Source organism: Molossus molossus, unplaced genomic scaffold (genome assembly GCF_014108415.1).
Source record: "Molossus molossus isolate mMolMol1 unplaced genomic scaffold, mMolMol1.p scaffold_m16_p_5, whole genome shotgun sequence".
Lineage (NCBI taxonomy): Eukaryota > Metazoa > Chordata > Mammalia > Chiroptera > Molossidae > Molossus > Molossus molossus.
The window spans coordinates 34823307-34847269 of record NW_023425388.1 but is presented as its reverse complement, the minus strand read 5'-3'; the positions used below and the strand labels follow the sequence as shown (position 1 = coordinate 34847269).

Genomic DNA, 23963 nt, shown 5'->3' with positions numbered 1-23963 from the left:
TGCAACGCGAGGTTCTCCATGAGGTTCCCTTGCTCCATTCACGGTCTCTTCACTCCATACACTGTGCTCCAGTTATCTGAACTGCCACAGCCTGACACACCACGCTTTTTACTGCTTTTGTGTCTTTGCTTCCTCAGAAGCTCCTTTGACCTTTGTTGTCCAGTAAGACACCTAATCTATTTTTAAAGTTTAGCCTTGAGACCCACCAGGACTTTTCTGCTCTCCTCTGATTCCTACCTCCCAGTAAAGTAGAACTGACCACACTCTCCCACTCAACCCAGGATCTCATTCCACTGAAGCCTTTATAATATATCATATTTGTATCGATCTCTCTCTTCCTGGACTGTCAACTCCCTTCAAACAAGGATTCAGCCATTCCCCTTAGTATTCCCCTGGCTTCTGGCATTCGGTGGGCCTAATAAATGAACTGCCCAGGAGACAAAGTTTCCTGATAATGTGTAATTTTCCAGTATTTAACCCAATAAACAGAAATGTATTCACTGTTGAATGAAAGGGGTCAGCTATCTCTTATTGTCAGACTTTGGGTCTTGTCAATCTGTGAGCACCATGACCACGATTCTGTTTACAATTATAGCTATCAAGTTTATTCCTGTAATCAATAAAACACATAACACTAATCCAAAGTGGATGCTCCAGGAAAACTGATGGAGAACAGCAGCAGAGAAGAAAAGAATACCAAGACCACACACACACTAAAAAACTTTAAATATCTAACGGAGTAGAAGAGCAAAGGGAATGGCATCCAACAGACCAGTGTCATCATATACATTTCAAAGACAGCAAGACAAAGATCCAGTCCACTGTTCTGACGCCCAGGGGTGATTACCTGCGGCGTGATGGGCAGCAAAGGTCTGCAGTTGTAAACGAGACCTCAGGACATGTAACCTTCAGAAAAACAGTACAGTTTGGAAATACAAGTAGGAGAAATGTAACAAATAAGAAATCACATCACGGATACTGAGAGAAACAAAGAAAATGAATTTTTTTCTCTTGGGACAAAAGTCAAGCAGTCACCTTAAAATAAAATGTATGCCGTAAGTGGTTTAAGCAAGAAGGTGTCTGCTGTCACCAGATTTTAGAGATCGGGTCGTGCACAGGCACGTTAACAGTTTCCTGTGCTTGCCTCCAAGACTGCTCTTTGCCATGTGACTGCGTGGATCAGGCCATCTTTCCTGCTAAGCCACGGCTACTCCTCCAGGGCCCGGACCTGGCCGTCCTATCATCTCCTATCAACGATTTCTCTCAGGCTCCCAGGCAGCAAGTGTGCATTCAGATATTTGATGAATCAGAATGTGGGGGAATTAAAGAGATCTATTTTACACTGATGAACTCATCTTTTTGGTTAGAGAAAAGTTAACTCTTCCCTAAAAAACAAACAAACAAAAAACAAACAGAGCTACTAAACAAACAAACAAACAAACAAACACCCAGCTGGCCCCAAGCAGTCTTCTCTTTCTGACCATAGCAGACATTGTTGCCAAGTGACTGGTCCTACTTTCCTCCAGGCAATGTGGAGCCAGGCTTCTCACTCGGATAAGACGGATAAGACGGGAGCTGGGCCAGCACACCCCAGGCTCCCCAGAGAAGAGCTGGGCAATAATTCAAGCTCTTCTGAAGACAGCAGGGTAAAAATATTTAGGCATTCATTCAGTCATCAGGCAAATCTTTATCAAGTACCCTATTTGTGTTGGGTATTGTGAGGGGCACCAAAGGCTCTCAGTGTCTGTGATTAACATGATGCTGGCAGGGTGGCCATCACGCAAGTGGATGCCACTACTTCCTCTGTGGCACTGTTCCTAAATGCAGCCAGTTTCAATAGATTTCTGCGTCACCAAGGACATGCTTAACATACCAAAATGAAGAGAGTTCCATGACAGGACCAAAAATGACATATTTTAGTTGCTAAACTATTTTAGCCCCGCCCATGCATTTTAGGAAAGTTTCTAGAATGTGAGCTCCTTCAAGGTAGGAATAGTGTTTCTTTGTTAATGACAAGCAAATATTCACTCACTCATTCATATTCATTCATGTACTAAGCACCTCCCATGGGCCAGACATTGATGCACTGGGTATCCCTGGTGAACTACACAGTTCCTTCCTGATGGGGGAAAGCAGACTTTAAATGAGGACAATTAAAAAGTAAATCAATAAATGACCACAATTTCAGGGTGTGGTAAGTGCAACTAAGAAATAAGATTAGGTGACGCATTGGCTGGTGACGAGGGCAGCCAAGAGGAGCGACTTGACACCGGGCATTAGAAAAGGCATGTCTGAGAAGGTCAGTTTGAGCTGAGACCTAAAAAACACAAAGGAGCCAGCCACGGGAAGACTTGAAGGTGAGTTTCCAGGGGAGGAAAAAGCTAGTACAGAGGCACATAAAAGCCAGGCATGTTCAAGGCCCCAAAGAGGGCTTATGTGGCTGGGAATGTGGGGAGGGAGGAGGGCTGGAGGTCTGAGAGCCGCCCCCACACTCGGAGCCAGCCGGTGAGCAACCTCCCTCCCAGCACCCCCAACCCGGCATCTATGCTGGGCTCCACTCCCTGCTGGCTCTGCGGACAGAAAGACATCTGTGACAGTCCCTGCTGCTGCGGAGCTCCGAGGCCAGAGTCAGGTATGTGAACAAACAATCTAAGGAAAACTTAGCACTATGACAGTCCAGATGAGGGAACATCAATCCTCGAGGAAGGGAGGGATGTCAGCGGAAGCCTCTCAGAGGCGGTGACGTTGGGGCTGGAAGTGCCTCTGGGAGAAGAAGCAGGTGAGTGAAGTCGGAGAGGGGACGAAGGCATTCCAAGCAGAGGATTAGACTTGCGAAGGGAGATAAGCAACAGGGATGACCTGAAGGTCCAGCTGCAGTCCGGCTTATGAGGAGGTGGGAGGTGGCAGGGATACGCTTAATCTTTAGAGTTTGTACCACGATGCTAGAGAGGCGGGCATGGTCCAGAAGTAACGGAACATGACTGCTTTGACTTCAGAAGATACCTGTGACAGCGGCTGTAAAGGATGAATCAGACGAGCGAAGAGCTGGGGAAAGGGAGGTCAAGTTTGTTAACCGTTGCAATAGTCTGGGCAAGAAAGTAGGAGCAGAAATGGAATTATGGCACCAGGAGAGAAATACAGCCCTCTGGCTTCCATGTGCAAGGAGAAAGAGAACAAACAAGGGCAGGGTGGAAGAGGCAGGCCAGCATAAATCTAAGCACTTGAGCCTGACCTGGATATGGCTTTTGCTGCGTCGTCTTAACTCCTGTATTTTATTGGCTCCTTTATTAAAGCTCGTACTTTATGCTGAAAGATTTAGTACTCACTTTTTCCTTCCTTACACCTTCCAAGAGGATTATCTATTAATCCAAATACTGACAGTCACTCATTTCCATTACAAAAAAATAGCCCTGCTCTCTAACAGAATCTTCGCGGCCACTCGATGAGCATTTTAAATCGAGCCTGAGAAGAAAATGATTCTCAGCACCCTCTTAGATTCCATGTTTATTGTATGAGCCTTTACTATGTTTTATGTTAATAAAATTTGGCATCAAAAACAATGGGCGTCAAATTGAGATGGGAAACAAACACAATAGATACAGAGCATCTCGTTGTATCCAATTCCTTCATTCAGTAAGTACTAAGCAGGAAGCACAGTGCTGGGTGCTTCCCAAGCCCGCATCAGGATCGATCTCTGGGAGGTTGAAAATCTGGCAGGGATATCCCATTCACAAATAGTGCTGAGATCAGACATGATGTGTGGCATGCGGAGAAGCACAGAATACGTTAGTATTTAAGGAGTGGTTACTTCTGGTTGTTGTAATCACGGTGGCTTGCTCGCGTTGGGGATATTTGAGCTGAAGCTCAGTTCTAGAGGTGTTTTGGGTGGGAGAGACTTCACGAAGATGGGGCGCTGGGGGAATGTGCGGCGCAGAGCACGTGTTCGTTTTGGCTGCAGCGCACGCCGTGTCTAAAGAGTCAGCCCGTTAACTCTGGAGGGAGCTGAGGCTGAACCCCCTGGGAGCAGTGGACAGGGCGCAGAGGCTGCAGGGGGCTGTGAACAGGAACTGGAATGATCTGAGAGTGAGGTTTAAGGCGATTAATCTTGGCAGTAGTAGATAAGACAGATTAAATGGAAGAGAGATTGGAAACCATTTAGGAGGCTATTGAAATAGTCTAGGGCAGCAGTAATGGGAGTCTGAAATGAAGGCGGATGCCATGAAATAGAAAATAAAAGAGTGACTGCAAGAGTCATAGTAAAGGATTCTCAAGTCACTCTTTTTTCAGAAGCAGGAGAACGTGAAGCAGAGTTGTGTGTTGTCGGAGGTGGTGGTGTTTTGGCCCACTACTAAATCACATTTGTTATTTTGAAGATAAATATTTTATTGCATGATTTAAGAATGTAGCAGCATCTCAATTGTAACTGTTTTCTGGGTGCTTTTGAATTTACAAAACCTACTAATGTTATTTTTAAGGTGTTTCCCGGTTTTTTAAATTAATTAATTAATTAATTTATTTATTTATTTGCATTTATCTTCAGATAGAGCGAGAGGGAAAGAGGAAGGAAAAGAGAGAGAGAAACATTGATGTGAGAGAGAGATATTGAGTGGTTGCCAGCCACACGACCCGAGCCGGGGCTGGGGACAAACTGCAACCAAGGTACATGCCCTTAACGGGAACTGAACTCGGGTCTCTCTGGTCCGCGGGCCAACGCTCTAACCGTTGAGCAAAACTGGCCAGGGTGTTTCCCGGTTTTTAAATAAGAATTTTAATAGAAAAATAACACATACACAGTGTGAACTTGCAAACAAAGAATACACAGTATCTGAAATAAAAACTCTCTTACCCAGGAGCCTCTGTCCCACATTCGAGAGGCAACTACTGCTATTTCTTTCTAAGACATTGTTCAGAAATGTTCTGTGTATTTAAAAGCGTAAATACATGTCTACACTCTCCTCCTCCATCCCTGACCCAATATGCTCCCATTCTGCTATTCAGCTGTTTTTCCCTCTCTGTTTCCACAATACTTTCTCCAGGTACAGGGTTCTCAACTCATTGCTATGGACATTTTGGGCGGGATAATTCCTTGCTGTGGGGCTGTCCTGTGCGTTGTACATCACAGGTTTGTAGAAAGCACCCGTGGACAACCATAAAGGTCTGCGGCTATGGCTAGACATCCCCCGGAGGCCAAATTGTCCTGGCTGGAACCACTGCACAGTAAAACATTTCTATCATTCTTTGTTTCATTAAATCCGGCTGTTTGCGTCCTTTTCCCCACAAGTCTGTATGCTTCTTTAGAGCAAGAAAGATATATTGATCATCTCTTTATTTTTATGACACAGTACTTTGCTCACACTATCTGCTTCACAGAGAGTTGTTAAATGAAAGAAATAGACATGATGTTGAATATAATTAATATTGTATATCTTAAACACCATAAAGTTCTCATTGAAATAGAAAGTAATAACCAAGTAATACATGCTAATAATTTTCTGGGTATGTGTGGGGGTTACTACATGTCACAGACACTTTAGTCATTATTTAGAGGCAAAAAAATTGACAGATAACAAGAATACCAACCATGTAAGGCAGAGTGTATGGTGCTCAAAGAAATGATTCAGGGTCCAAATGGTATTGAATTTAGAGAAAGCATAGAAGCAAGCCTTATGGTTGTGTCACCAGATAGTTATTGAAGGAAGGATTCACACATTAGTGTGTGTGTGTGTGTGTGTGTGTGTGTGTGTAAGAAAGAGACAGAGGATGTATTGCCTGGAGTGGCTGGCATGCTGGCACTACCAAGTCTCTGGTGAAACTAGGAATTTAAGAACTAGAGTGAGTTCCCACTGAAAGCTTGAGATACTGGCTTCAGATCTTTGATCAAGTTATGCTGAGGACCTGAACTGGGTAGTGTTTGCGGATGGCCAATTCTGGATTTCTTACCGATGTTTAAGGAATATATGTTCCAAGAAATGTAATGTGCAAGGTGGCCTCAAGGAAAACTCTTGCCTCCTTCCCTCCCTCACTTTATCCTTGAGTGGACATCTGTGCCAAGGATGCGTCAGCCCTGCGCCAGGTATGGGACATGCAGCTGTGAGCAGGACGCTGAGAAGGACCCAATTCTGACGGAGGTTTGATCAAACAGCGACATTTCCCGTGTATACGGTATAAACTCTGAAAGATCCTACTGCTATTTCTAATCTCCAAACCATCTGCATTCACAATGTGTATCAGTGCTCTATTGTCTCTGTACATAGTACAGGCAATTAAATATTACTTATAAACCTTCCAGATATGTCAAAAATGTTAAGCTACACTGACCACAATAATTGACTTGCCACTGCGGTGCTACTCCCTCAGGACTGAAAAGCTGCAAACATTCTGTGTGCGAAATAAAGGCCTAGATGTTTGGGTGAGACAGTGAGAGTGAATCTCTAATCAAACTGAAATAGAGCCATGGTCAGAAAGCAGAATGTAATTATCCTGTTGGAATTTGGCCAGTGCGGTAGACAGATTCTCTCAGTTCCTACGATAGGGAGCATAAGAACTTTAAATTAGACTATGCTTGAGCCATGAAAGTATTTCTGACTCAAGCTCAAAGGCACCCATTACCTTGGGAATCTCCACCTGTACCACCTTCTGGACAATCTCTGAAGAGTTCACAGCCTCAGTTGCCGGGTGTGAGTCATGAAAACCTTTACTCAAGGAAAATCCACTTCTTTTGTGTGGACAGGAACATTCATAGAGCTGATATTTAGAAAAGCTCTATTAGTGTTTTGCAATGTAAGTAAGCTCTCTAAAGAAGGGGTAGAAGATACATCGGTAGCATCTCACTGCTGAAAGCTAAGTGCCACCCAGAAAACAATCGCCCCAATCTTAAATCTGGGAGGGCAAGGCTTTTGTGATTGTAGATTTCTCGAGAATTTATTGAAAGCTATGAATGCGCTATCTCCTCCCTGGCATCCTCTTTCTTCTCTCCCCTGCTCCCCCACCTCGGAAACACACATCTGTATGCAATTTCAGGGACGAAGGCCTCTACTTCCCTGAATTCGGTCTATGGGCCCTCACACTCCAGGTTTAGAAGCTATTGTTCAGTCAGCTTGATTTTCTATCGGGTGCTACTTCAGGAGAAGAAACCTAAATTCTCTCCTGCAACTCACAAGCCACTAAGGAAATCTATCACCTCAGCTCTCTCTAGATGGAGAATTGGGTTCAACAATGAGCATATCAAGCGGTCTCACATATGGAGTTTCTTTCATCTTGATATATATTTGACTTGATCTCATCAAAAACAGATTGTTTTATTTTCTATGTTCTACAGAAATGATAGAAAATAATTATTACATAAGCTGAGTCTCAAACTCACAAGTAGCTTAATTCAATGATAAATATCTTGGGGTTGGTTACTTAAAAAATACTTCCAAAAAGATTTTGTATGTTCTAAGTACTTTAATGTTACTAATATGTTATGGTTTTTACCCTGAACAAATTAGGGCATCTGAATCAATTAATTCAAGTGGACTTTATTTTCTTGAGATAGTTAAAATCAATTACTCAACACCCAATATGCCAGCTATATTTTGAAGCTACTTCTTCAAAACCAATGTATTTTATTGAAGACTTAGAATAATATTTACATGATCTCACTAAGTATTCTTTTAATAAATATCTAGTTCTGCCTGGCCGGCGTGGTTTAGTGGTTGAATGTTGACCCATGCATCAGGAGGTCGCCGGTTCAATTCCCGGTCAGGGCACATGCCCAGGCTGTGAGCCAAATCCCCAGTGCAGGACACGCAGGAGACAGCCAATCAATGTTCTCTCTCATCGATGTTTCAATCTCTCTCCCTCTCCCTTCCTCTCTCTCTAAAATCAATAAAAATAATAATAATAAGTATCTAGTTCTCATAGCAGACACTTACTTAATCTCCTTTCCTCTATGATTTATTGGTATGGAACACATTGAGATATTCAATCAACACATTTGTTTGTTATCTACTCTACAAGCATTGTGTCAGAAGAGATGGGAAGTTCAACGATGTATGAGACAGGTCTTCTGGAGAATATAATCTACTATTGAAGATAAGACATGGACCAGAATAATGTAAACTTAATGTTATGACTGTATTTATAGTTTTGATTGTAGAAGAAGTTAAATATATTTGTTGTATTTATTTAGCAAATAACTATATTTTACCTTAGAACTGAAAAGTAACTACAGGATTCAACATCATCACTTAAAAAGTTTTTATGAAATATACTTTTTGAAAACAATTGGTGTTTATTTCCTACCAGATAAGGCTGTCAAATTTGCACTTTTGATGAAAACTTCAGTTATTCCAAGAGCCTTCAAAACATCTTTTAAATCAATTTCCTGTTCCACTGTGAACCTGGAAAACACAGAGAGGGAAAAATAGTTAGTTACAGCATCTTAAAAGTATTTAGTTACAGTATCTGGTTACCTGGAACAAGAATAAAATATTAGGTATCTTGATTTTTAAAGTCTGTTTTATGAGGAAAAATTATGCTAAAACTGGGTTTTGACTGCAAGTAATATTTGATTGTGATTGTAAAAAATAGCAGAGTCAAATAGAATAGTATAAAAGTATTAAATTATTAAGTAGAAAACATGGAATATGGACACAAAGTCATAATATGCAGTGGAATAAATGAGTTTTGAGATCAAGAATCATTACCAATGTAAAACTTGTAAATGAACAGCTTTCAAATCCTTTGACCTAGCAATATTTGCTTTCTTAAGGTGATAATAATTAATCATACATTTCCCCAAAATGCTTCATTCTCTTCTTAGTATCCTGGTTAACTTTCTACCCAATGCAAATGGTTAAATAAGAGCCAAGTTTTGCTGTAAAATGAATATACCCAGCATTTCAACTCCATATAATTCACAAAAGGAAACTTAAAAACTATCATGCTAAAAATATTTATAATCTTCATGGTTATATTAACGTCTAGGACATAAGCCTGTTCTCATGGCAGCATCCCAGAAAAACTGTTAATCAATGAAAGCGAGTTAAATATATCTTAAAAACCATGCACTTTTACAATTATATAGAGATTTTTAAAACAAGAATAATAGATCCTTTTTTTGCTGTAATGAATTAATATACATAACAATTATATACTTTATGAATTATTATACATAAATGTGCCTCATTTAAAAAATACATACATTATTTAAAAATTTAAAAATAAGTACAGTGGTCATAAACAGAATATTACTTTTTAAAAATGGTTTCCAAGGCATAAAATAAAAATGGCAACAAATAAGCATCTATCAATAATAACTTTAAATGTAAATGTCAAAAGACATAGGGTAGCTGACTGGATAAGAAAGCATGACCTATATATGCTGTCTATAAGAGACCCACCTCACAACAAAAGACTCACACAGGATGAAAGTGAAAGGATGGGAAAAAATTTTCCAGACCAATGGAAACGAAAAAAAAGCTGGTGTAGCAATACTCATATCTGATAAGATAAAAGAGACAAAGAAGGTCTACATAATATTAAAGGGATCAATATAACCCTGTTAAACATATATGCACCAAATATAGGAACACCAAAATATATTTAAAAACTTCTGGAGGACTTCAAAGAAGAAATTAATAGCAATACAATCATAATGGGTGACATTAACAACTTACTGACACCACTGGATAGATCTTCTAGACGAAAAGTTAACAAGGCAACAGAATCCTTAAATGATGAACTAGATCAGTTGGACTTAATTGATATTTACAGAACATTTCACCCCAGAGCTGCAGAATATACATTCTTCTCAAGTACACATGGAACATTCTCAAAGACAGACCATACGTTAGGACACAAAGTAAGTCTCTACAAATTCAAGAAGATTAAGACCATATCAAGCATCTTCTTAGATCACAATGGCATAAAATGAGAAATCAATTACACTCAAAAACATTCAAACACATGGAGGCTAAATATCATGTTATTAAACAACAAATGGGTTACCAATGAGATCAAGAAAAAAATAAAAAACTTGCTGGAAACTAATGAAAATGAACACACAACAATACAAAATCTATGGGACACAGCAAAAGCAGTCCTGAAAGGGAAGTTCATAGCAATACAGGCAGGCTTACCTTAAGAAAGAAGAAAAATTTCTAATAAACTATCTAACCCAATAACTTAAAGATTTAGAAAAAGAACAAAAAGAAAAACACAGAGTTAGTAGAAGGAAGAAAATAATAAAAATCAGAGCAGAAATAAATGACACAGAAACTAAAAAAAAAAATACAAAAGATCAATGAAACCAAGAATTGATTCCTAGAAAAGATAAACAAAAGAGATCAACCTTTAGCCAGACTCACCAAGAAACAGAGAACCCAAATTAATAAAATCAGAAATGAAAGAAGTAAAATAACAATGGACACCACAGAAATACAAAGGAATGTAAGAAAATACTATGAACAATTATACAATTGGCCCTGGTTTATCGCAGTTAATCAGTTCCAGACTCTACTGCTATAAATGAATTTCCACAAAGTGGGATTCTTTTTTTTTTTTTTTTATCCTCACCCGAGGATATTTTTCCATTTTTTGTACAGATAGAGTGGGAACGAGAGAGAGGAAGGAGAGAGAGAGAGAGAGAAACATCGACGTGAAAGGGACACATCGAGTGGCTGCCACCCGCACGACCAACCAGGGCCGGGGACAAACTGCAACCAAAGTACGTGCCCTTAGCGGGAACCGAACCCGGGTCTCTCCAGACCGCAGGCCGACGCTCTAACCGCTGAGCCAAACTGGCCAGGGCCAAAGTAGGATTCTTTATTTGAAAAAACCGCGATAGAGTGAAGCTGCGAAAGTCGAAGCGCGAAGTGGAGAGGAATGACTGTATGCCAACAAATTCGACAACCTAGGCAAAATGGACAACTTCTTAGAATCATATACTATTCCAAAACTCAACGGGGCAGAGTCAGAAAATCTAAACAGACCAATAACAATTAAGAAAATAGAAAAAGTAATCAATAAAATCCCAACAAACAAAAGCCCTGGTCTGGATAGCTACACAGGAGTGTTTTACAAACATTCAAAGAACCAGCACCCATTCTCCTCACACTATTCCACAAAATTCAAGAGGATGGAAGATTTCCAAGCTCTTTTTATGAGGCCAGTATAGTCCTAATCCCCAAACTAGATAAAGACACTAAAAAGAAAGAAAATTACAGGTCAATATCCCTGATGAACATAGAGGCCAAAATCCTCAACAAAATCTTAGCAAATCAAATACAGCAATATATTTTTAAAAATTATACACCACGACCAAGTGGGATTTATCCCAGGGATGCAAGGCTGGTACAATATTTGTAAATCAATAAATATGATACACCACATAAACAAAATGAAAGATAAAAATTATGTGATCGTATCAATAGACACTGAAAGAGCATTTGACAAAATCCAGCATCCATTTTTGATATAAACTCTCAGCAAAGTGGGAATAGAAGGGTCATATCTCAACATAATAAAGGCCATTTATGACAAACTTATAACCAACATCATACTCAATGAACAAAAACTAAAAGCATTTCCCTTAAGAACAGGAACAAGACAAGGATGTCCACTTTCACCACTCTTATTTAACACAGTACTAGAAGTCTTAGCCACAGCAATCAGACAAGAAGAAAAAATAAAAGGGATTTAAACTGGAAAGGAAGAAGTGAACCTGTAATTATTTGCAGATGACATGATATTGTACATAGAAAACCCTAAAGACTCCATAAAAAAACTACTAGATTTAATAAATGAATTCAGCAAAGTAGCAGGATACAAAATCAACATTCAGAAATCATTGGAATTTTTATGTACCAATAATGAACACACAGAGAGAGAAACTAAAAAAAATAAAAATAAAAATAAAAAAAACCATTTACTATTGCGGGAAAAAAATTAAGATACCTAGGAAGAATATTTGACAATCAATCTCATTTAAAGCTCAGAGATGTATGGCTGTGCATAAACCTTCAGTGTTTCACTGGGTGTAGTGATATCACATAGGTATAGCAATCTTACCTTCTCCTGAACAGACTTCTTGTATTTTGAGAAAAAATACAATTCTAATTTATTATCTGGTTCCAGTAGGTTCCAGGATGAGGGAAATAATAAAAATACAGAAGTCATTGTTCCTTCTCTTCCACCCTGAAATACCCTCTACCTCTTAAGAAAAGCATTTTACAGCTTTTTGTATAAAATGTTGTACATCAGAAAGTAAAGTACCTGTTAAGTAGGGCAAGAATTGGTCAAATTACAGAAATGCAAAGTTGCATTTCCAGGTAGTAATTTCCATACGAATAAAAACACACAAACCATTTCAGACAGACACTTGAGGAAACCTGGAATACAACTATCAGAACATTTTTACCTTTGCTAAAATTGGGTCACACAAGCCATTACCCTTATTGAACATTTCGTGGATCCTAATGCTGTCAAGTGGAGGGTGGATAGTTTCCCACTAATTATTACTGACTCATAAGTATTTGAAAAAAGCCAATCTCTTGAAAAGAGAAACCAAATGTATCTTCCTCTCTATGAGTTAGCCATGCAGAGGGAGAGTTCCTAGAACTCCCAGAGAAATGGATACAAGGTAATCAGTTGTGCCTAGTTTAGTAACAGGCATAAATATGAGCAAGCAAGCTAAATGATTTCATAATAGAAGAGTATCTCTTAGAATATGAAAAAATAATTTTCTTCTGCTGCCACATTCAATTTCTCAGTAGATAGGACCTGGAGGCCACATTTTCTAGTGCATATGGTTGAATTAGAATACGTGATACTTAAGCATTCCTTTACATCTTGTTACAACACTCCTAGGTAACTTTGCATCCTCACAGAATTGAGCATTGGGAGATGCTGCACGTAATGCATAAAATTCAATAAGGGAAACATTAAAACTGTACTGAATTTCTCATATTATCAAAAGGAATTTATTGTAAACTGCAAGGAAAAATACAAAATTAATGATAAAAGTCTCTGGAAGAGTTTAGATCTGATTTAGATAGTTATTTAAATTTGGTTAGTAATGTTTAAAACTAAATTTTTTTAGAGTTAAAATATATTGTTTATATATTCAGTATGTAGATGTCAAATACATATATATATATATATATATATATATTCAGTATGTAGATGTCAAATACATATATATATATACACATATATATATATATATATATAACCTTGGCCTTATTTGACAGATATTCACTCACTGGCTACCTCTCTTTGTGCATAGACATAGTGGAATCTTTCTATATAAATGTGTTATAGAAAGCTAGGCAAACTAAATGTTTTAGCCAAAATAAATAAATAAATGTTTGGAGCACTAGTACCTTAATTTTTATGTGCAGACTAAGAAATGTATGCCTATATATTATATATGGTTATATATTATGATATGTAATACTAACATAATGTATATATACATTTCTAGTAAGATCTACCTATAATCCCAAATAATCTTCATTAACATAAGCAAACATCAGCTAAGCTTTTTGAAGAATTAGTCTTTACATAAGATATAACTTAAATAAGTCCTAAAATTAGGATAAATATGGATGAATGTTTAGTAATTCAATTTTCATACTAATTTATTATTTATCACCTTTCAATGTTCATATTATTCATATTTGTATAATTTTCTAATATGGAATGAATGTTAGAACTGTACTTCCACATACCCACATACACTTATGTTTATCAGCGGTTCATTTGTATGTGTTGCTTTCTAGTTCAGAATTCACACACTATGTTTATGAACTTGTTTGTGTTCACTGGTCTTGCCCCTACAAGGTTGTAAGGTAGTCAAGGAAAGAATGAATATCTTTGGTTGTGTTTCATTCTGCAAACACATCTCTATTATGGAGGAGAGATCTGACTCTAGAAGAAATTACAGAAGTAAAGCAAGACTTATAAAAGGGTAATTTCACTGTGGAGTGGTAACATAAATGTACTGTTGTAACAGGCAGATGCATAAGTGAGGACAAAGTGAGGGTCACCTGCTCCATCAGGGAGTCCGTGGAAGGCTTCCTAAAACTGGTGCCAGAGCTGTACCCTGAAGGCTAAGTAAATAAATCTGGCAAAGCAATGTGAGGAGGGCATTATAAGCCAATACGAAAACATGCATGGAGACCCAGAGGCATGAAAAGAGCATGATACCTGTGGCATAACTGCAAGCGCACAGACAGCATATGCTACAAAATGCTCGATGTGCTGAGTGGCCAGAAGTAGGCTTGAGGAAGATAATGGTAGTCAGCACATCAAGGCCCTGTGTGGACTTTGTTCTTCTAGCCACAGGGAGAATTTTAAGCTCCTTCCTGCTTATTTATGGTTGCATCTTAGCATCTAGCACAGTGCCTTGCTTGTATTTTTTCCAGCAATGTCAGGGATTATTTTTCCAGCTATAATCAACTTTAAATATTAATGAAATACAGAAGACTGTCCATGTAAATTATATTCAGAGATATTCTATTAGAAAATCTTCTAAAATAAAGCTAAGAATATTGACTCGTATCTGAAACTAGGTGTTGGTAAATAGTAATGAATAAGTCAATAAGTGAGTCTGTGTTTCTGGCAGGACCACATGAGAATGAAAGAATACTTTGAAAAAAGGAGAAGGAGGAGAATTAGAGGAGGAGGTGGAGGGGGAGGAGGAGGAGGAGGAGGAGGAGGAGGAGGAGGAGGAGGAGGAGGAGGAGGAGGAATAGCAAGAGGAGGAGAGTAGCACAAGACTTAAAATTCAAAAGTAACGACAAGAGTTTTTCTGGGTCAGAATCTTTATTGACATCTCTCCCTCCACGCCATCAGAGGGAGTCGCACAGGAAGGAGCCTCTCACCTGGGCAGGTACACTTCCACTTTCTGCTTCTTCACAGAGTTTGCCCATTCTTCAATCAGCTGTGCTTTGAGCAGTGGCTCCAGAGTGGCCAGTGGCACTTCTTGTCTGGACAATACCAGCATCATGCTTATCTCGTCTCCCTCATACGGTATCTCTAGGACTTGGTAGATACCACCAGCTTCATTGGAGCCATCACTAAATTCCCCTAAAACGAAAAGGTGATAAAAGGCCCCTATCAAAGCCTAAATAAAAGGTTTGAATTTGTATAACTTTTTTTCCCCCTAAAATAGTGTATAGAATGTAAGAAAGGACACATCTGAGAAAAAGAGGGTTTCTTTAAAAATAGACATTGAAATTCAAGTGAATCCTAAGCCCTGCAGAATTGATCTTATTTTAGAATCCCCAGAGTTATTTCCCATTTGTCATAACATGTTCTCTAGACGTAGTTTTTTATTTTTAAATGAGACGCCAAATGAATATAGATTTAAGGGATATTATTAGAAACAATGAAAAGTTCTGGTTAGAAAAATAAAATCCCGAATCCAATATAACATTTATCAATATCTGCCTGGTTACTAAGAAGGGAAGAACTGACCATGTAATACATGGTACCGTATTAATATCACAGCTGAAAGTTCGAGGCAAAGGCAGCACAGCCAAAATAAAACGACTGCATTCTACAATAGCTGCCTAGTGTATGTGTGGTGATGATGGCCTTCAGATTATGTAATTAGGTAAATTAGATAATTGACTTTGTGTTCTATAAACATAACTAAATTGACTAGGCTTTCATAAAAAATTTAAGTAGTCTTTAAAACAAATGGTCCTGCCATGACTTTAAAATTTCCCCCCTTTTTCAAAAAAAAGTAATGCTTTTGTTGTGAATATTTTCCTATAAATTGACCGAGGGCTTTTAAACTACCACATTAAACATTTTGGTTCTCAATTAAATGGGTATTTTCCTTTCTAGTTTTGACTGTTAATTTGATTACTGTGATTATAATCTTTTATTTTTACAATGCATTTTTAAATAGAATAAGCTACTAATTCTAACATGCACTTAGCTTACAGTTACATTTTTTTGCTTATAACAAACAAACAAAAAAAACTGTTACACTTTAATGCAGGGTGTAGGAAGGATTCAGACTTGAAGCTTCTGAAAAGTCCCCATGAAACATCTTTGAAAATAATGCCAAGCACAGTGAATTGTATCACAAATTATACATCCTCAATAAATGAAACTATGAATGAATAATTATGTCTGACCATACATACACAGGTATGAAAGTAAAATTTCAAAAGAATGCTTGTAATTCAAAACACTGTGAGGAGTCAAATAGAGAGCTGGGTGGAACACATGAGTCCCTGAAAACCACCTCAAAGCCAATGACTTTTTGCAATAACTGAATAGCCTTACACTGGGGGTTAGGTATGTTTATGTAAATAAACTCATTCTGCATGTGTTATCAAATTTATAAGTTAAAGAAACATTGAAAAGCTGTCAATGCACACAGTATTCACTCAGGATCTAATTAGAGGCTTGGAAAATGGAACCAAGGAAATTTAGCTCAAATTAAAGTGACAAGAAATTTAAGTAATGAATGTTTCATGTTTTTTTTCTCAGAAATTTGTTGAGCCCTGGCTGGTGTGGCTCAGTTGCTTGAGTGTGCTCCTGAGCACCAAATGGTCACCAGTTCGATTCCTGGTCAGGGCACATACCCAGGTTGCAGGTTTGATCCTTGGTCTGGGTGTTTATGTGAGATAGCAATTGATGTTTCTCTCTCTCTCTAAAATCAATAAAAACATATATATTTTTTAAAAATCTGTTGACATACCTCAGAAAGAGAGAAATAAAAGCCAAAATTCATACCATAATAAAATTCTCCTTGTTGATACATCATTGGAATTTGGACTTCACTTTCATCATCTTTAGTGAAGGAAAAGGTTCTAGTATTTTCAGGTCTAAATTGTGACTTCCAGTTACCCTTGAAATAGACAGCATTTATGAGGGCCAGATGAGTGACAGTGTCAAAATCTCTTGGGGATACCAAATCTTTCAACAGACCTAATCAGGAAAAATAAATAGATGAAACTTTATATTAAATTGGAAGATGAAAAGGGATAAAAAATTATCAAACTACCATCTGACAGAGTGATCCAGAAAAACTATGTACCATTACTAAATCTGCAGTAAAATTTAAATATCTTATCTTCAAAAAAAAAAAAAAAAAAAAAATGTTACACACACACACATGCACACTTACAGCTCAAGGGCATCTAAAATAACCACACAACCTAAAATAACACAAGTATTCATATTTGCACAAACTACAAAACCACATAGAGCAGAATCTCAAGCTTCACTATTTTCTAGTTTTGATGATGCATGTAAAACTCAGCACAGAGTAAGCACTCAATAAACGGTGCTAAGTTTATTCTTGAACATTGTATATGATTAAAATGTCATTCATTTCAAACATGCCTCCATGAACATTGGATGTCTTTCTACTAAATATAACAACTGTTTTGCCTAGGTGAAAACAGATACATGAAAGCCAACTTAACTTGTGATGCCTTATTTTCTATCACTTGAAATGTTCCTTTCCAAATCTATTTTGAAAGATACCCAGTCTTTGTTGTTTGTTCAGTGTTTAAAAACAATTTGGAAACAAACAGCTTTTAATAATTCAACTTAGTCCAGGTAGATTATTATTCCTGATTTATTCTTTGAATGTTAATAAAAACAATATAAGTTTATATTATGCTACATTTTAATCTCATAGTTGAAAGAGTGATCTTAGTGAAAGTGATCATAGAGAAAAAGTAATATCATAGTGAAAAACATAGGACCAAATTTTGCTTTGTATTTTCTCATTTCATTAATGATAGCACTCCTGTGCTTACGAAGGTTCTTCAGTTTTTAAGGATTTAGAGGACATAGGGTATGTCATCGGGTTTCCTTTTGTTGTTGTTCCAACATAAAAAGTAGTAGATAAATATTATTTGTGGAGTTCAATAATATGAACTAATTTAATGAACAGCTATAATAAAACTACTTTAAATTTGGTCTCATTTTTTTAGATTTTAATTTCAATTATTTTTATGGTAAAATTAGAAAATAAAATGATGAAATATAAAACATTTGGAAAACTTAAATACATTTAAAATACATGTAAAACTTATGAATTTAAAATAAAATGTAAAATTAAAGCATCCCTTTTTAATTTCTCCCCATTTATCTGGGCTGTAAATAGGCTGCTATTTTTTAAAGAAATCCTTACAATATTTTGATTACCAATCAAGTTATGTGGTTGAAAAGCTAACAAAATTCTTTAAACTCTGACTTTTAACTCTCTTATTCTATCTCAATCATAAGAGAGCCACTGCCATTCAACTCAAGCAAAATTCCATACGGTAGCTAAGATTATTCCACAGGAAAAAAAACCCCATCAATTGGGGTTTACAGGCCTCAGATTAATTTATCAGTGTCAAAATTCTAGGCATGCCAAAAGACTAAACATATCTCTCAAATGTTTATTCATAAACAATGCTTCTAAAAAGACTTTAATCTACACAAAATAATGATTACTCAACTAAATGCTATCTAATATTCAAAATGCAAAAGAAATGAGGAGACAAGCAATTTCAGGACCAAGAGAGTCAAAACTAAGCTATTTTAGAAAGAAAAGAACCAAACCACATACTATTTGTGTTATTCTCCACCCACTTATTGATATGGTTGGCCACAGCGATATTTTGACCGAAGTCCACACGATTAACTTCCGCATTGAAATATTTTTTCATCATTTGTAAAAATTCATCCTTGATGTGAAATTCATTTTGCACAAAGAGGGAATTGGCAACTTTCATCACGTACTGGCTCTTTTCAGCAGTTACCATGTTAGAAAAATCCTTCAAGAAAGCAAGTTCTTCACCTACAAAACGACATAGGATAAATCAGTGGAACAAATATGGAGAATGGAGGAGCAGTAGAAACACGGTTGGGGGCCCAGGGGAAAAGCACTTGCTTGTTCCTCACACTGACATGACAAGGAGGTTCAACATTTGTGTGACTTCTAGATGTTCAAATTAACTTTTTTGTAGTTTAATATTATCAACTGATATTATTTTTCATTTTACTCAATATCTTGGTAGAATCTATGAAGTAAAGATTTTTTGGTTGCTTACTTTCAAAGTACTTAGGTTACTTTCATTAAATTGGTCTTATGTTCATCAGGAATAAGAATGAAGTTTAATTATCTAGTTTAAAAATAAAATTATTCCTCTAAATTTACTTTTATTAGACTTTCTTTAAACCTTATAACTAGAAAATCCTTTATAATTGTTTTAGGTCTTATCTTTTTAATGAGTTAATTCACATGTCTATTAGAAACATTAAAATAGAAATCTTACATCATGTCAAAGTGATTACGAAATACCTTTTGGCTAAAAATTTTCTCCAGTATATATAATTCTCATAATAATGAAAAAATTCTTAGATGCTATGTAACCAAGGAAGATAGTTAATTCTATCAAAAAAAATTCTGATATTCTTAGAGAATCAAGTTACTTTTCTTTATAGCATTCATCTCAGTTGTAAGTTTTCATTTATTTATGTGATAATTGATTGATAAACGTCTCTCCCTCTAGATTGAAAATTCCATCAGAGCAAGAACTATGTTTGCTTTTATTTATTACAGTAAATTTTATTTTAATAATCATAATAATCATATATAATTTCCTTATATTAACCAGGAATGGCGCGCGGAATGAACTCCTGCCTTGGTTTTCCTTATGTTTCTCCTAGCCATATCATCTCAATGAGATTGCTTTTTTACTGGGTGTAAATACTGCTGCCTCTGGCATAAGACAACATAACTGAGCTGAAAGTTCAAGTTAAACTATCTTGAGAAATCAAACCTAAGCACACCTACCATTTTTCAGGCTGTCATACCCCATTGAATGACGGATTTCTTTCAGGGTAGACCCTTGGGCCCCAAGCTCCATCATTCCCATTGCAAGGGTGACGCTCAATGGGGAGAACAGAATATTTTCATCTTCCCCAGTGGCTCGAAGGTGATTATACATATTCACTGAGAACTCAGCAATGGTTTCATCAGGGAAAGCGGCCCCTACAGCCAGGCTGTGCAGGGCCAGCAAAGAGAAGAGTCCAAGGAAAGCCATGTTGGGACAGTTTGAACCCTGGAAAACAGTAATTTACATATTAATTATCTCAGAAAAATAGAAATATCTATATGAATTATTTTTTACTAAAGTTGTGAAGCAAATTAAAAGTTCTAAAAATATACAGTATTAATATCACTATAACAAACGTCCCATTGAGGGATATGATGGAAGGTACCTTTTCCCCCCGAACCCTTCACCTGTTTCAAGCAGCCCCGCAACCTCCCCACCCTTCTGACAGCTGTCTATGAGGAAGGTACTATTTTTAAAAAGTCATTTAATAGTCAACTGAACAAATAACATTGATAAATCTGAGGATACTCTCAGGAACAAGATGGCCCTGGCCCCACCTCCATGGGTTAAGATTATGTATACTCATATAGCCAACAAGTAATTATAGGTTGTGTTGTTGAGGCTAATTTATCAGTTTTCCATAGCCTCATTATATGTATTTCGGTCCTAATTTTGAAACAGTTTAGCTTACACCACACGACATAGATCCAGGACAACTATAATGAAAACCAAAAGATAGTTACAGGGTTTAGGATGAACTTGTGAAGTTAGGCATTTGAAAATGGCACTTGACTCATCCACTATCACTATTAAAATGAATGCACATGCAGCTGGGTTACCAAGTCGTGGGAAGAGATCAGACACACACCTGCCATGGCCCGTTACCCAGCCCAGGCTGCAGAACCCACAGGAAGTGGTAACCCAGAGAAAAAGCATATTTGGCACATGCTTGTTTGTTTTTCCCTTACGCCCGTCCCTACGAGGCTGCTGCTCTCAGTGACAACCTCTGAGCAGGGAGGAACCTCCTAAACACTATCCTTTTATACTCCGGATGCTACCAGGCCAGCTTATACCAACAAACTGGTGGTGCTACTTAAATGAATGTTTCTAAATATCAGGCTCGTCTGGCTTTTGAAGCAATTTCTCTTGGGAAGAGAAAGCAGGTCAGTGTCCAGACATCTTTGAATAATATTTCTGCTTCTCGGCACACCAGTGTTGCAAAATCCCTGTCCCCTACTACCCATCCCAAGCAGCCAGACTGGCACACACTGAGGACACGATTCCCTCTTTCCTTGTATCCTTATACTTTCTCCCCGCAGGCATCTGAAAGCTAAACTGCTTATTTAAACCATTAGGTAGCTGACCTGTTCTTGATATATATATCAAGATGTATATATATCTTGATGTATATGTATATATATGTATATGTATATATATATCAAGAATTTAAAGAATTTAAATATATATATTTAAATTATCATTAAAACATGTACAGTAATGTTGAGCAAACACATTTGGAAAATTGTATTTCAATTAGTATGAAACATTAACAGTCCCTATTGCTCAGTTAACAGAGTACGTACACATTTAACTTAAGAACAGTGTGTTCCCAACAGATTTTTGAGTCAGAGCTTCCTAGTAGTCCTGTAATATTTTTAATTTCAATTTCAGAGAACTGCCTGGTTAATCTGCAAGTCCTTTATTTTAGAGTTTAGTTTTAGATGTCGAGTGTTTTGTTTGTTTGACTGAGTGGTTCTGAGTTTCTTCTCCCCTACCCACACTTTTACATTAAGCTTTAAGTACTACTCACTAGTTTAGGAAAGTAACGTTAGCCTGTATGTAAATACGGACTCTCACAACCCACTCTGTGAGGAGGTACAGGACGGCTGCTGCTGGGAAACCAAGGGCACTGCTGCAGAACAGTGTGCCACACAGGCCACACTGGGACAGAAGCCAGGTGCCCGGACAGCACAGCTACCCTGCTAGTCTACCAGCTTCGCCATCCAGGGGAGGCTGCGATGGCTCTCCCTTCCTTCTGCAGAGAACTCCAGGAAAAGATGGGAGTGGAATAGATGAGTTTTCTCTTTTTCAGAATCAGATGGCAATTTGGTAGGTACCTTTCTAAGTTCAAAGAGAACTTAAAACTGTTGAAGGGAACTTTGAAATCCAAATCAGGTCCCAAAGTCCATGATCTTAATCACGACACTCGACTGTTATCAGAGATGTCATTTAACCTCTGCCCTGGAAAGACCCAAACCTGGTCCTCATTTCTTTCATTTAATGTTATCAAGGATAAGACCAAGACATTAGAGTCACTAGATTACTGTAGTAACTATCATTCAATAATACACCTATTTGGAAACCACTGCATTTAACATGAATATCAAATTCCAGGCTAATAAAAAGGTTTCATTCATATAAAACAAAAACTAACCTACTGCAAACCAGTAAGAATTCCAGAAAAGAAGGTTAAGTATATTATGTTCATAGGTATTTTTATTTACAAACAAATGTCCTATGAGATTATAATAACAGCAAACGTAGTGTGTGTGACCTTTGGCCAGTCACACACAATTTTTTCACTCTTAGCTTTCTTGTTCTTGAAATGAAGATAGTAATCCCAACTCTGCATAACAGTAAAGAAATAAATGAGACTGTGTGCGTGAAGCATTTGTTTCAAAGCAAAAGTTATACTAACAAAGAACACTATCATTAGAAAATATGTTTCCTAGGAATGTGTATTTGCTAAATTAAACATGAGGCTATCGAGCTAAAATGAATGTTTTATCATTCCTGTCGGCCCAAGGTAGCACCATTAGCCATTCATTCAATCAAGATGGATAGAGATACCATGGAAACACCAAAATGTATAAGGAAAGACTCTTGTCCTCAAGGAACTCACATCACTATGCAAGAGTGTATGACCTGTAGAGTGTTCTTATCTCTTTGAAAAAGGGACACTGATAAGAATTAGGAGAAGGTAAGTCATTTCTTCAGAAAAATGCATGCACATGGAAAACAACATTATATTCACTGGCCATGATATTCACTGACCTCAGGTTAGGAACCCTTGGTCTACAGCAATGGTCCAGATGCAAAAAAGCAGTGTTTGATGGACCTTCAGCTTGGAGTGTTCTCTCACTGTGGGAAAGAGATACCAAAACCACTACAGCATCTTTGGGCTTCTCGAGGACTCCTGGGAAGAGCACCCCTATGTTTTTGAGAGGGCTCCTCCCAGGACGGTGAGCAGCAGGCCACTGATTGACACGTTCTGCTAGGAAAGGAGGAGCACTATGGCTGCCTGTGGCGGGGGTGCATCATGTCAGAAAACTCCTTAAGTAAAGATATAAAGCACTCTGCTCTGAAAACACATATCACCCATACTTAAGTGATCTCTCCCCCTTTCGAAAGTAAGATTTCCAGTGTGCAAGCAAAATGACCTCTGCTAGCCTGTCCAGCCTTTCTGATGCCACTTACCCACCTCTGAGCCCTTCCCTCGTCACCTCTGCTGCCTCTGACGACTCTTTCTGAGTCTCTTTGTTCCCAGGAGAGAGGGAAAGATTTCCGTTCCCCTTATACCTTCCAAGGGTAGGTGTTCTCCATGAGTACAGTCCTGGCCTTCTCTCTGTAATGCTCTTCTCGCTCCCGCTGGTGAACTTCTCTCAAATCAAAGATACTTCAGCTATTATCCCAATGATATTATCCCCAAGTAAGTAAAATCCTAGCTCCGGCTTTATTTTTATCTTCATTCCTGATGTGCATTGCAAATTGTTCTGGATATATTTAGTCTTTGACTCTTGCCAGCACTTCAAATTCAAGGTGGCTCAAATAGGACTCTGTCGTCATTAATCAAACCCATTCTTCTTTATTTTTTCCTTAAAATATCAAAATCCTTGTCTCTTCTCCATCTCATGTCCCCTTATGTTCAATAAACTGTCAGCACTTACTCCATACTGCTACCTGTCACCTCTCCTCTCCATTATCCTGTGGCCATTCTCATGGCCCTCCTGGCAGTTCTTCCCCTTAATGCGTTCTCGAGGGCTCTACCAATAGCTCTCAGCTATTCTCTGAACCCGGGCTACTGCCCTCCCTCTTCAACACAACACATGCACAGCC

The 23963-nt window shown here is 37.8% G+C and overlaps 1 protein-coding gene across 2 annotated transcripts in view; it reads right to left on the bottom strand.

Annotated features, from left to right (window-relative positions):
- Positions 1–23963, bottom strand: part of SERPINI1 (serpin family I member 1) — a 72958-nt gene that overhangs the window by 7438 nt on the left and 41557 nt on the right. For both annotated transcript variants that reach the window (XM_036243500.1, XM_036243502.1), the window contains 5 exons: positions 19805–20072; positions 18575–18805; positions 16741–16935; positions 14871–15075; positions 8287–8384 (listed from right to left, as the gene is read on the bottom strand). In XM_036243500.1, coding sequence (XP_036099393.1) covers positions 8287–8384; positions 14871–15075; positions 16741–16935; positions 18575–18805; positions 19805–20054 — 979 coding nt within the window. In that variant the 5' untranslated portion in view covers positions 20055–20072. The remainder of the gene's footprint in view (positions 1–8286; positions 8385–14870; positions 15076–16740; positions 16936–18574; positions 18806–19804; positions 20073–23963) is intronic.